At 31.5% G+C, this 12,166-nt stretch overlaps 1 protein-coding gene across 8 annotated transcripts in view; it reads left to right on the top strand.

Moving 5' to 3' along the window:
- The window catches only part of LOC144836905 (neuron navigator 2-like), a 155,339-nt gene that overhangs the window by 130,361 nt on the left and 12,812 nt on the right, over nucleotides 1–12,166 (top strand). For all 8 annotated transcript variants that reach the window (XM_078691883.1, XM_078691859.1, XM_078691875.1 and 5 more), the window contains one exon: nucleotides 11,675–11,867. In XM_078691883.1, the coding sequence (XP_078548009.1) occupies nucleotides 11,675–11,867 (193 nt within the window). The remainder of the gene's footprint in view (nucleotides 1–11,674; nucleotides 11,868–12,166) is intronic.

The raw sequence follows: 12,166 nt of genomic DNA, 5'->3' as shown, positions 1-12,166 counted from the left end.
GTTATTGACGCTTTTGAACATGATGACGTCATAACAATTTTAAAAATTGTAAATCATGCGAAAGATAATTGATTGACCTAGACAAAATAAAAAAATTGAGGGAAATGGAATATGGATAAATAGAGATGCGCTCTATTAAATTTGAAGAGCTCTGACGAAAGAGAAAAAAATCCTATATTTTATATTCGGGTGGCCATACGATGACGTCACAATGTCCGGTTAGCCATATCAATGCATGATTCGAGAAATAAAACTCATCTACTTCCAGAATTTGTAATTTAAAAAAAGTTCACCACGTAGTTTAGAATTTATGACAGTTTAAAAAAAGGTCTAATTTTGACGAATTTTTGAAGTTTTTCATCAAAAACGCGCGCAAATTGTTCAGTTCTACGTGCTCGTATGACGTGATTTTAAGTCGAAATTGATTGAAAATTGGTAAATTTACTAGAAAAGGCTGAAAAAACAAAAATCAAGCCAAAAAAACATGTTTTTGCGCTACGTGCGCACGCGCGCGTAAAAATATTGCGCACGCGTGGGAATTTTTGAAATGCTCAAAATGACATGAAACGCGTAGAAAGTTGATTAGAAATGAATTTTGCGCATTTTGAAATTTTGAACGCGCGTGCGCGCGTAATTTTATGTAAAACATGCCATTTTTAATCCATAGAAAGTTTGCGCATGATATAACTTACATTTTCACCAAGTTTCAATAGAAAATGACTTTTGGTTTTCAATCTATGATCAATCATTGAAATTCATAAAATCGCGCGTAACTTACGCTGCGCGACTCAAAATTCTTAAAAAAAAGTTTCTTGCACATCTACAGCTGCAGGTCAATCTTATGACAAAGTTATACAATCTTATGTTAGCCAGAATTTGAGATACGCTGCGAACAAAATTCGTGGAAAGAAAGAAGAATATAGAAAAAAAAAAAAAAAAAAAAAAAGAAAAAAAAGATCCTGACAATAACAAGGGGTTATCCGCCAAGTGCGGATAACCAATTAATATCATGACTCATAATTTGTCATTAAGTTTTAATTTATTTAATGTAGTGATGTAGTATAATGATATGAATAATGTATTTTCTCATTACACAAAGCACTATAGTAGTAACAGTACTATTGGTAGTTCAATAGTAGTACTATTGGTAGTTCAATAGTAGTACTATTGGTAGTTCAATAGTAGTACTATTGGTGGTTTAAGATAGTCCATAAGTAGTGTAATAGTTGTGCTATTGGTAGTTCAAGATAGTCCATTAGTAGTGTAATAGTAGTACTATTGGTAGTTCAAGATAGTCCATTAGTAGTGTAATAGTAGTACTATTGCTAGTTCAAGATAGTCCATTAGTAGTGCCCGATAGTGCAAATGGAACACACTGTTCAGTTCATTTTTTACTGTATAAACTAAATGACAATAAGATAAGAATTGTATCCTAGTTATTGTAGCCTTAATCACATAAATATGAAGTAAAGTATAAGAATACAGTGAAGAAAACAAACAAGATTAATAACAATTCAAATGATATTTCTTTCAAATGCATCTTTCAACTAGATTTAATATAAAAAAGACTTGAATGTTGTTTATGTTAGAAACATGAAATGCTTCATGTTTACCTGGTTGATAAATTGAATCTTCTCTTACGTTTTTATCACTAATGATGTATCAGTTACTTATGTACTGGTGACGATCATTCTACTGTTAATTATTAGTCTGACTTCGTTTAGAGCCCCTCAGGCTAATGAAATTAGTCAATTTAGTCTCCTCAGGTTACTGATAAATGAGTCTGACCGTACTAATATCAGGACTTTATATCTTCAGTTTTACGTAAGGTGTTCAGAAAGATATTGTAAAACTTCCAGTTTAAATTAAATAAAATTTAAAAACAAAACATATTTTATATATTTTCCATAGTTTTTAAGAGAATCAGTACAATTTTGTCATTTCCTATTTTACTTAAATTTATGTGCAGCTTAGGAGCTTGCTTACATGACCTATCTGAGAACGAACTATTATTCTTCAAATAATGAGTTTGTGTTAAAACAATATAAAGTAGCTCTAGTTATTACATTTCAAAATGATACATTATGTTTTTATTTATGTTACAATAGAACTCGTTTCTATGAACCAAGTCTAGCCAATGTAATTATGTTTCCCCCACTTTCATAACCACAATATCATGACTTTATGCTTTTGTAGTACTAGTAGAATTTTTTTATTGTTCAAACCAATAAATCATTTTTGTTATATATCTGCTTTATGACACCAAGGGAAATGTTCTCCTTGTAGTCCAGCTGGTTGGAAACTAAACTTTAGAGTGACTTACTTATTTGATAATATAGCTTAATAAAGTGTGTGGTTAACAAAAGAAATATATCAATGATGGAAAATGACAAAGGACGGCTCAATCAATCAAAACACATAATAAGAAGATAGGGTGTTGCCAGATTTAATAAAATCCTTAATGAATGCAATGTTGTTAAATGGGTGGCAACATGATGAATTTTCAGGCAATTACTCTACACCAATATTAATAAATTCATAAATGGAAATGGAATAGACAAAGCAAAATATCATAATCATACAGAATTGTATGGAAGGGAAGATCTTTTAGTATTATTTTGATTTCTGCATTAAAAAAAGTTTTGACAATAAACTTACAAAGATTTATTCACACCTATGGGGAATGAGTAAATTTAAATAAAGAACATGGGAGACATTTAAAACAATACATTTTACACAGGTAGACATTGCATTGTTTTTTCATTGGCAATACTTGACAGGTGACTCATTTAGTAACCATAACAACGGCAGGTAGACAATAAACTTTGCTAGACTCATACTTTGACTTGAAGAAAACAAACACCACTCATAATTCAAACATTCCAATGTGACAGGCAATTCATACGTCAATATGTTATTTAGTAATTTTATATATAATACTAATATACAACTTTCACACCTCACTGGTATAGACATAAGCAGTGAAATATGGCGACCTTTTGTTTTGTGTCTCCATGGAGAAAGTTTGAGAATTTATGATTTATAATAAAATAAGATTTAGAATGCATAATGCATCAATCATCAACAACAAACTCAGTAGAAATAATAATGTTAAAAATATATATCTTTAAAAAGTACAGTAGTGTCTAATTAGAGTTAGAAATGTTCCACACTATTTTACCATTATTTTCCCTTATACTATAGTTGACAACAAATTCTGTTGAAATTCTCTAAATTTGTTTGTTCAAATTTTATCTTGTTTCACGTCTTTCTATAAATCCTGTTTTGATTAATAAACTTGTTTGCTTATTTATATTTCTACCTTATTTAGTAAACCACAATATATGTTAAATATTTACATACAATGATATATTTTCATTGTTATTTTGTTAGTCAAGCGTGGGTTTGTATCACCACTAATGCTTGATATTAAATGTATTATATTGATACATGTTTTGAACATAGATCCTGAAATGTATTAAATAAAAGAAAACATGTAATTAAGAATCATTATAATATGAATTATTCGGTTTATTTTTGGATTCCACGTTGTCACGGAGCGAGACATTTTGTCTTTCTTTATTAAAAGTATAAATCTTAATAATTGTCCAATATTTTCCGGTTCAAGGCTTCTGTATTGTAAGTTTGTTCATCAATCTTTCATAGAGAATTAGGGATGGGTTTGAGTAAGAATAGAAGTTGTCTGCCGCTGCAGCCAACCTGGAACCACCCGGTTCATACGGTAAAAGAACCGTCTTTTAAAGATTAACATTCTTTAGTTGTTGTATCAAATTCTGTGGTTTGTTCATTATTATAAAATCCATCTTTGTGCACAGATTTAATTATAAAATTATATTGGGGAAGTCTCCTGAACTCCTGGCAACTCAATTTGTTTAGGGACTTGATAGAGTCGTAAATAAACAATTTCTTTCAGGTACACTGTCATACTAGTTCAGGTAACTATGCTCGGAATTAAACACTGTTGGATTAGCAAGCACTTGGTTGATTATTAGGTAAATTTTTATGATAAACTCAAGGCCGGCTGCAGTTATATACAAATGAGTTAGTCAGCCTTAAACTATCAGATGATAGATAAATATTGATTCTTAAAGACCATTGCACTAGCGGGCTTAAGTTCACTCTCTCGTCTAACTTCAGGTAAGATAGTAGAATTGTTTTTTTATCCCAGTACATGTATTGCTATTTTAGCATGTACTTAGTGAAATTGTATTGCACTTTTTAATGCAAATATTAGTTTTTTCTATAACAACTTAGCTTTATAACAAAGTAGACATCAGGGCCTTCCCATTGTTGCATCAATAAGAACACCAAGGTGATATAAGCATAACCTTCACAAGAAGTACTTGTGTTCATAAGGAATAATTAAAACACAAATGAACTTAGCTCATCAGCGGAGGTCAATGTGATATTTGCTATCTTGTCACTTTGAATTAAAGTACTGTCATTTAACTGGCCAATTACAAACATATATATATTATTTGATTCAACATAGTGGAGGTCAACCTCAACCTTATTAGGCAAAGAACTGAAATATACAGTAATAAAACCTCTACTAAGGGGACAACTTTGGGACCTAACAAAATTTCCCCTTAATAGTTGGCTAAATATTTGCCCTTGTTCATTTCATGAGAAAGTGTCCCCTGAATAGGGATGTCCCAAAAAGGGGTTCTAATTTTTGGTGCTTTTAATAAATATTGGTAATTTAACATGTATTAATTGTAGGGTAACATAGTAGAGGTAACATATGTTTAGAAAATGGTTTCAATGAAGTTTTTTAAATTGATATCTAGGGTAAAACCCTCACTAGTTAGCTTGAAGTAGGGTAGCCTGAATTATGACATATCGATGTGTTTATGTTTGTCTTTTAAACGCCTACATTTACTCAAAGCTTGTAATAACTGCTTGTTTTCAATGCCTTTTTTTCCCCAATTTCTTAGATAAAAAATATTTACAAAGCATAAAAAGAATAAACAGTCTGGGATAAAAATATCAGACGTTAAATAAACAAAGTTACTAAACAAACATTTTGGATTTTTTTTCTTCTGAAAAACCTCTCGAGAGGAGCTTGGATAAACAAGGTAATGGCCATGTTTTTCAATGGCAGACCATTACATATTTATATAATAAAGGTAGGCAGAACACCTGCGATATATGAGCCCTATTTAATAATTCAATTTTGACCAGGTATCTACAATAGGTATGGTATCTGCTATATACAGGTGATTAGAGACTCCCTATTGCACTCAATTCCACTTGAGAACTAGGTTTGCTTTATAATCTCGACAGATTTTCGGACTAGTCAATATTTTAATGGGTGATCCAAACCCTCTCATGTTCTATGACTGGTCAGTATAAATGTCCAGGTGTGTTATTTCATCCATATTCTGTATCTTAATAAATAATAATTATCGTTATATTATGTTTTCATTCTTAAAAACATATGAAATCATTGGTGAATACACTTGAATGTGTTATTAATCTACATTAAGCTAGGGAGTCATTTACCATTATCTTATTATCTACATTAAACCATCCCTCTATGAATATTCGTGATTATCAAAAAAGTTAGTTGCCAATTATCAGTACGTACTTATCTCTCTTGAAACGTTTGATTAGTACATGCTTATGACTATTTCTACAGCAATATGGAGTTATCAATAATAAATAAAACCACTATACAATGAAAAATATACTATCTTCAAAGAATGGTGCTATTTAGTCTTAGATGAAATGGCAATCGGATTATCCGTAATATACTTTAGTAGATAATATTACATATATGATACTATTCATAATATAATTTTAATTATTATGAGCCACCAGTATCTACTTGGATGCAAGGTCATGTACATCATTGATCCTATCAAGGAAGAATACAATTTTAATTTCACGTTTCCATGATCCTATATATCACATTTGATTGCACCATCCTTAACTTAGGGCTCATAGAATTCATTTCATTTAATAGCATAGTAATATATTTTTTATATAAAAAAAAACAAAAGGTACGCTACTATACTAATCAACTTGAAGTACGAAAGTACTCCAAGGAACGAAAATGTGTCGTCATGATAGGATAGATGATTTGATATAAAGCAAATTATCAGGAACATGTTGTTATTTATATTTAGTAAGATAGATGTATATTGCTAGAGTATTTTTCACTGCAGGTCTAGGCCTAGATGTATATTGCTAGAGTATTTTTGACTGCAGGTCTAGGCCTAGATGTATATTGCTAGAGTATTCTTCACTGCAGGTCTAGGCCTATGATTCGATCAGATCCTGTCTACATTGACAAGTGTAATTTGTTGGCAGCTCCTAGCAACAAGGGTTTGAAAACACCGCATGATAGATATCATGTTTGGTGTTAGAATCATGAGCATGACGCAAACACAACGCAAACTATACCACTCAATTAAAACATTATCCAGGCTTGTGTAAATGAAGACCTTGTATGCTGAGTTTAGAACTCTATTTGAGATGTCAATTGTCTAAGTACTAAGGTGCTTCATGGATAATAATAACAGTGTGATGTTGTAGTAAGGAAAGGAGTATATCAAACTGCATGATATAAGGATACTGAATGGAGAGTTATCTTCATATGGTTGACCATTTTATCAATAAGCCTTAAAAGATGGCTGGTTTAAAGAATCTTGTGCAGCCAATCAATTCAATTATTAATTAAACTATTTTATTATTAATAATATTTGAATAATTTGGCAATTAAATAGTTTTATTGATTAACTTAATTGTTGAAACAATAGGGATCTTTATGTTGAAACTTTTGATTTGAAATTCTTTTGTAATTAAAATGGTGTTAATTGACTGTTAAATGTGTTGCTAATTGATCATAAGTGACAATATTTACTAAGCCATCATTTATCATACACCACAATACAATGTCTCCTCATGTAGCTAAACTAACACCTATCAATGACTGACCAGCGTTAGGATCAATATTGAGGCTCCCATTGGCTGGGAAAGATCGCTTTCAAAGGACATGTGATAACCCTGTGAGGCGTGTTTGGATAACTCGTAAGGGCTTCATTAGCTCCACTGTTGGCTGTCACAATGTACCTATACACCCTTGAATGATTAAGAAAATTAACCTGTAGAGCTAACACTTAGGGCCTAGCTCATTCTCTTGTCGTGATTCAATCAAGTTTAAAGTGCTGATTAATACTATTATTCTCTTCACCTGCTGGTAAACAAACATACCGATTAGGAGGCAGAGACCCTGAACAAATTCATCTTTTTATACTGAAAAGATCCAAGTGTACAACCCGACATGGATCTTGTGTCAATCAAGGGGCGTGAGCATGATGAGGTAAATTAAATCGCAATCAAATTCGTTCAGGGTTGGACTATACGTAGATGGCTCATTTAACGTATAAGAAGTGTTATTGAAAACGTGTTTGTTTAATGCATCATGTGATTAGGTAAACGTGAACGGTCGTTTGACGCACATCACGTGTCGCTGAGAATCTTTGTATTCTACTATTGTGTTTTCAAGTTCCCATCCTCTACGCTATTTTGATTGCTTACATCAGGAGTTACCAAAACAGTTTGTTTTTGTCAGTTAGTGATGTCACTTTAACCCGGCCAGGAACGTACTTTGTACTTACGGTTTCCAAAACATTTTATTTCTGAATGTAAGTAAGCACACATTTATTTCGCAGATTTTTACATATTGTACATTGCTTATATGCGCTATATAAGAATGAACTATTATCTGTTATTGTATACTTGATTCATAGATATAAACTTTATGAGTATCTATTACATTCTGAAGTACAGCAGTTATGAACCATACCATGGTGATAATGAAATGTGTTTAGATCTTCTTAGAATTATTCAATATACTGCTGTGTTAAAGATGTCTTCAATGCACTTGCAAACCAGTCACTATCTATTTTATTTCTCTCCATATCGTACTCGTCAAATAGGTACCAAATTGTTGTTGTTCACAATATCGCCACTTCTAAAAGGGTTCCAGTCAGGTGAAGAGTCTTTTCAAATATCTCAATGGGTCATTTTGTCTGGCAAACCATTGCTTTTATCCATTTTATTTCTTTGAATGCCCACTCATGCCCAGCAATTAAATAAAATCCTTAGCTTAAGCTTTTTCTAGTGTCCATTTAGACAGATTGGAATTGTCTGTCTGCTATAGGCTTTCTGGCTACAATTCTCATATTGCCTTGTGTTTAATTACATTGTTGTTATTCAATTAATTCTTGATATCTTAACTAAAATTAATTAATATGATCAATTAATATTTTAATATTAATTAATATTTTTAGTATTTATATATTGATTATCTACTGTATGTTTCATTTATTTTATTTACAAAATTACAGGTTTTTATACTAAAAATATGCAAAGATCCTTGAATACCACAAATTCTCCAGAAACCAGAATGTCTCAAAGGTATAAAATCCTTTCCTATAGGTACAATTAAAATACATTCTAAAAACCAAACTTAGAAAACCAGACAGTTATGATGTCAGCCCAAGGGTGTCTGATGTGAATGCACATTAGCTATGTAGACAAAACCTCAATTATTTCATGTTATGAACTATTCTTTATTTTTTATCACCACACACGTATCCCACCCATACTTGGTTTATGCACCAATGCCTTGCACACACATGGTCCATGCCCTACACCCATGACCCCACCCACGTATTATCCATACACCCATGGTCCTTGCACCCTTGTCAAGCAAACATGACCCCATCCGCATATTACTTTAGCCCACACTTTCTACCAGCCAATATTAAAAGAACTAGAACACATAATTGCGCCAAAATACACAACAATACGCAACACAAACATTATTTGTTAGACTTTGTTATTTACGTAATATCTTTGTTATAAACAATTAAAGTTTCCAATTCGTTGCTTATTTCTTATTATCTTTTAATCGGTTTTAAACGGTCAATATTTTAATCCATCTTTCATCACTTCATGTAAATTATAAAACTTTCCTTAGCTATTCAGATGAAACACAGTTAGTGTATTAAAAAATCGTTCATTTATTTTTCCATTATATAACCAACAGAAGCCTTGGCATTTAAGTGTAAAGAAATTTTAAAGTTTAATAGGATTTTACGGATGTTTTGTATAGATCTTCTCAATTGTGAAATTGTTTCTCCTTCCTATATATTCATATTTATAATAGTATTAAATTAGTGATGCGCATGTAATATATAGTTTAATCACAGCATGGTTTTTATATTGTTCGTCTTGTAACCACTAAAATCAACATGCTCATTTTAGTGTTCAGTTATATTTTAGTGGTTTATGACTAAACTGGCAATATTGTTTTAATAAAAACAAAATTAGTTTTCTATTTATATTACGTATTAAATGTCGGGCTACAGAAGTGAAAGTTTTCTTTACAAAACTACAATGGCTATGGATAGTAGGCCTTTTTTATTGTTTGAACGTTTTCGTGGAGAAGAAACAGTCAACATGCATGAGGTAATCTGTAGTTATTTGATATACTGTACAAAACTATGAGAAAATTTGACATTTATTTGATGTAATTTGGAAAAATGCAATTGTATACCTTCAATTATTAAAAATTGTTAAAATTCTATTCCAAAGTTGCTACTTTAAACTGTAACAATTATGCAGTAAATGTTAGTTATTTGAAAATCAAATTCTTACTAAAAGTTGTAAGAGGACATACAATTAAAATTAAGGGGGTTTATAAAGTGGGTCTTAATTATAAAATTTGACCCTTTATCCCATATACTGTACTTGATTTATCGTCATGTGACGAGTGGGGTCTGGAGACCACAGGTTTGAGGTAAAAATAATTAAATAATGGAAGACAAGGGCTAGGGTGCTTGTTGGAAACAGACGCTGAGACTAGACTTTTTAGAGAACCATTTTATTTCTGGGAAAAAATAAAAATCCTAAGTATAATAATAGTGTACCCAGTGAGTGTGGTTTAGTTATGACTATATAATTAGATCAGATTCATATTGTCATAAAATTATATTTTATTCATCAGATGAAGCCATCCTTATAAAATATTTTTCACAGAACATTTTTTACATTGCAAAAACAAATCCTAGTAAAATACCTTTTTATAGATTTCTTAAAATAATAAAACTCTGGTGGTGGTATTATAAGAATAAATCATTAATTCTTGTTGTTTATCATAATTAAATAATAGTCCCAATGAGTGCATTTTTTATAGCCAGGTAAATACATTCTGGCAAGCCCTGTAGACTGACTAGCTACCACAATCCACTTGAGATTTTAGTTACGTCAGGGTGCCAACTGTACTTTCTATATAAATACCAATAATTTGAGTACTTTTCATTCACTCACCTCACAATTACCTCAACTAAAATTCTAAAAGCGCGTGTCCAGATCAGTGGCTTTTATTATTTTTGAAAACCAGGATAGAAGACAAGATTCTCTATTCTTCTCTTTGTGTTATATTTTGTTGGATTTTCATAGTTGACAGCTACCATTGTCATCAAGACTGTGTTATTTCAAATCAACAATGTAGTCACTTTGTTTGAATTATGAGCAACAATATCTACAGAACAATTTTATTTGTGCTGTTTTTCTAGCGAGAGAAGGAACACTTTTTCTGGTGTTTTTCTAGCAAGATTTTATTTCTGGTGTTTATAATAATTGATTATACAGTAGAAAAAGTAGAATTTCATGACAATTTGTTCTGCTGAAAAGGTTAGTTTGTTTGTTTTTGTTTAAAACGCATTACTGTTAGTTTTTTACATGTTTCTGCAGTATACACAAGTGTTTGATTTGTTCCTAGCATTTTGTAGCAATGGATCTGAATCTATTAAAAATAAGAACAATATTAGCCACATAATAAAACCAACACCCACATTCCACTTCTGTCTGCATTTCTTTAATGTTTGAGAATTTGGCGTAAATAACATTCATTTTTATCATAGGGTCGTGGTTGCTTCATTGAGTAAACTCTTTTATGCATTCTACTCTACAAATGTACATACAGAACGACTGCAAAGTTAAATAACAATGTTTTTTACATGCTCATGGCTTGCATATTTGTGGTGTATGTATATATTTTCCACAAATAACTCATAAATTTAATAACTGGAAGGGTCAAATTGAGGTTGTGCATTTTATTTCTATAACTATATTGTGTGCATCTTACAATGCTTAATTATTGTATCAATACTGTGGCCAGAAACCCTTCTAATGACCTACTGCATTTGACGACAACATTAATTTTTAGTGGCACTGTGGCTTGGTGGTTGACAAGCTTGCTCACCAATCCCAGGGTCATTGGTTCAAATCCTGCCATAGTCCCAGGATTTTTGTAAAGCCCAATATAATTAATACCTACTACCATAAGCCCTATATGAGACAAGCATTTAAAGTGTTTCCCATCCTGTAATTGGTCATGTATTTACTGGTGGGTTGTGTGAAAATAAAATAAATACTGTATTACTGTAGACTATTCAACATGAATGTTTTGATGATAAACGACGACGATGTAAATAATGTCATGGGTCAAATAAAGTATGTTTGTGTTCAACATGATTGCTGCCAATCTTACACCCTTTATGTGTTATATGATTTACAGTGTGTATTGTCAGCAGGTTGACTTTACCAACATTTGTTTGTTTTTTATATCTTTTAGGCGCATGTGGTGGCAGCCTTCGAACAAAGTCTATCTAGCATGACAAATCGTCTGCAGAAGTTGTCGACAACTTCAGAGCAGAAAGAAAGCGAATTACAAGAGTTAAGAAGTCGCATAGAACACTTGAAAGACGAGCAGTGCGCCGCAGAGGGCACAATTAGAAGACATAGTTCTGCTTCCAGACATAATTCAAGTAAGTGGTACTTATCTATGATTTAGATTGGATTCTGAAAACAAGCATTATTTTCATTCATGATGATCATTCAAATATGTTGTTTATTTAAATTTTGGAATTCATTTTTGCAAACTTTGATTTTTGTTTAAAAAGAAATGGAATTTGCTTTTAGTTGTAGTAGTATAAGTGTATCAGAGGGTCCCCTCAGAAAAGCAATGTCATAAACTAAGTAACAATACTGCCCTTACTTACTAAATGAAAACAAAATAATCTTCTGAAATAATTGTCTTCATAGATATACTGTACTGTACCGTAGT

Source organism: Antedon bifida, chromosome 1 (genome assembly GCF_963402885.1).
Source record: "Antedon bifida chromosome 1, ecAntBifi1.1, whole genome shotgun sequence".
NCBI lineage: Eukaryota > Metazoa > Echinodermata > Crinoidea > Comatulida > Antedonidae > Antedon > Antedon bifida.
This window is presented reverse-complemented; position numbering and strand designations above follow the sequence as displayed.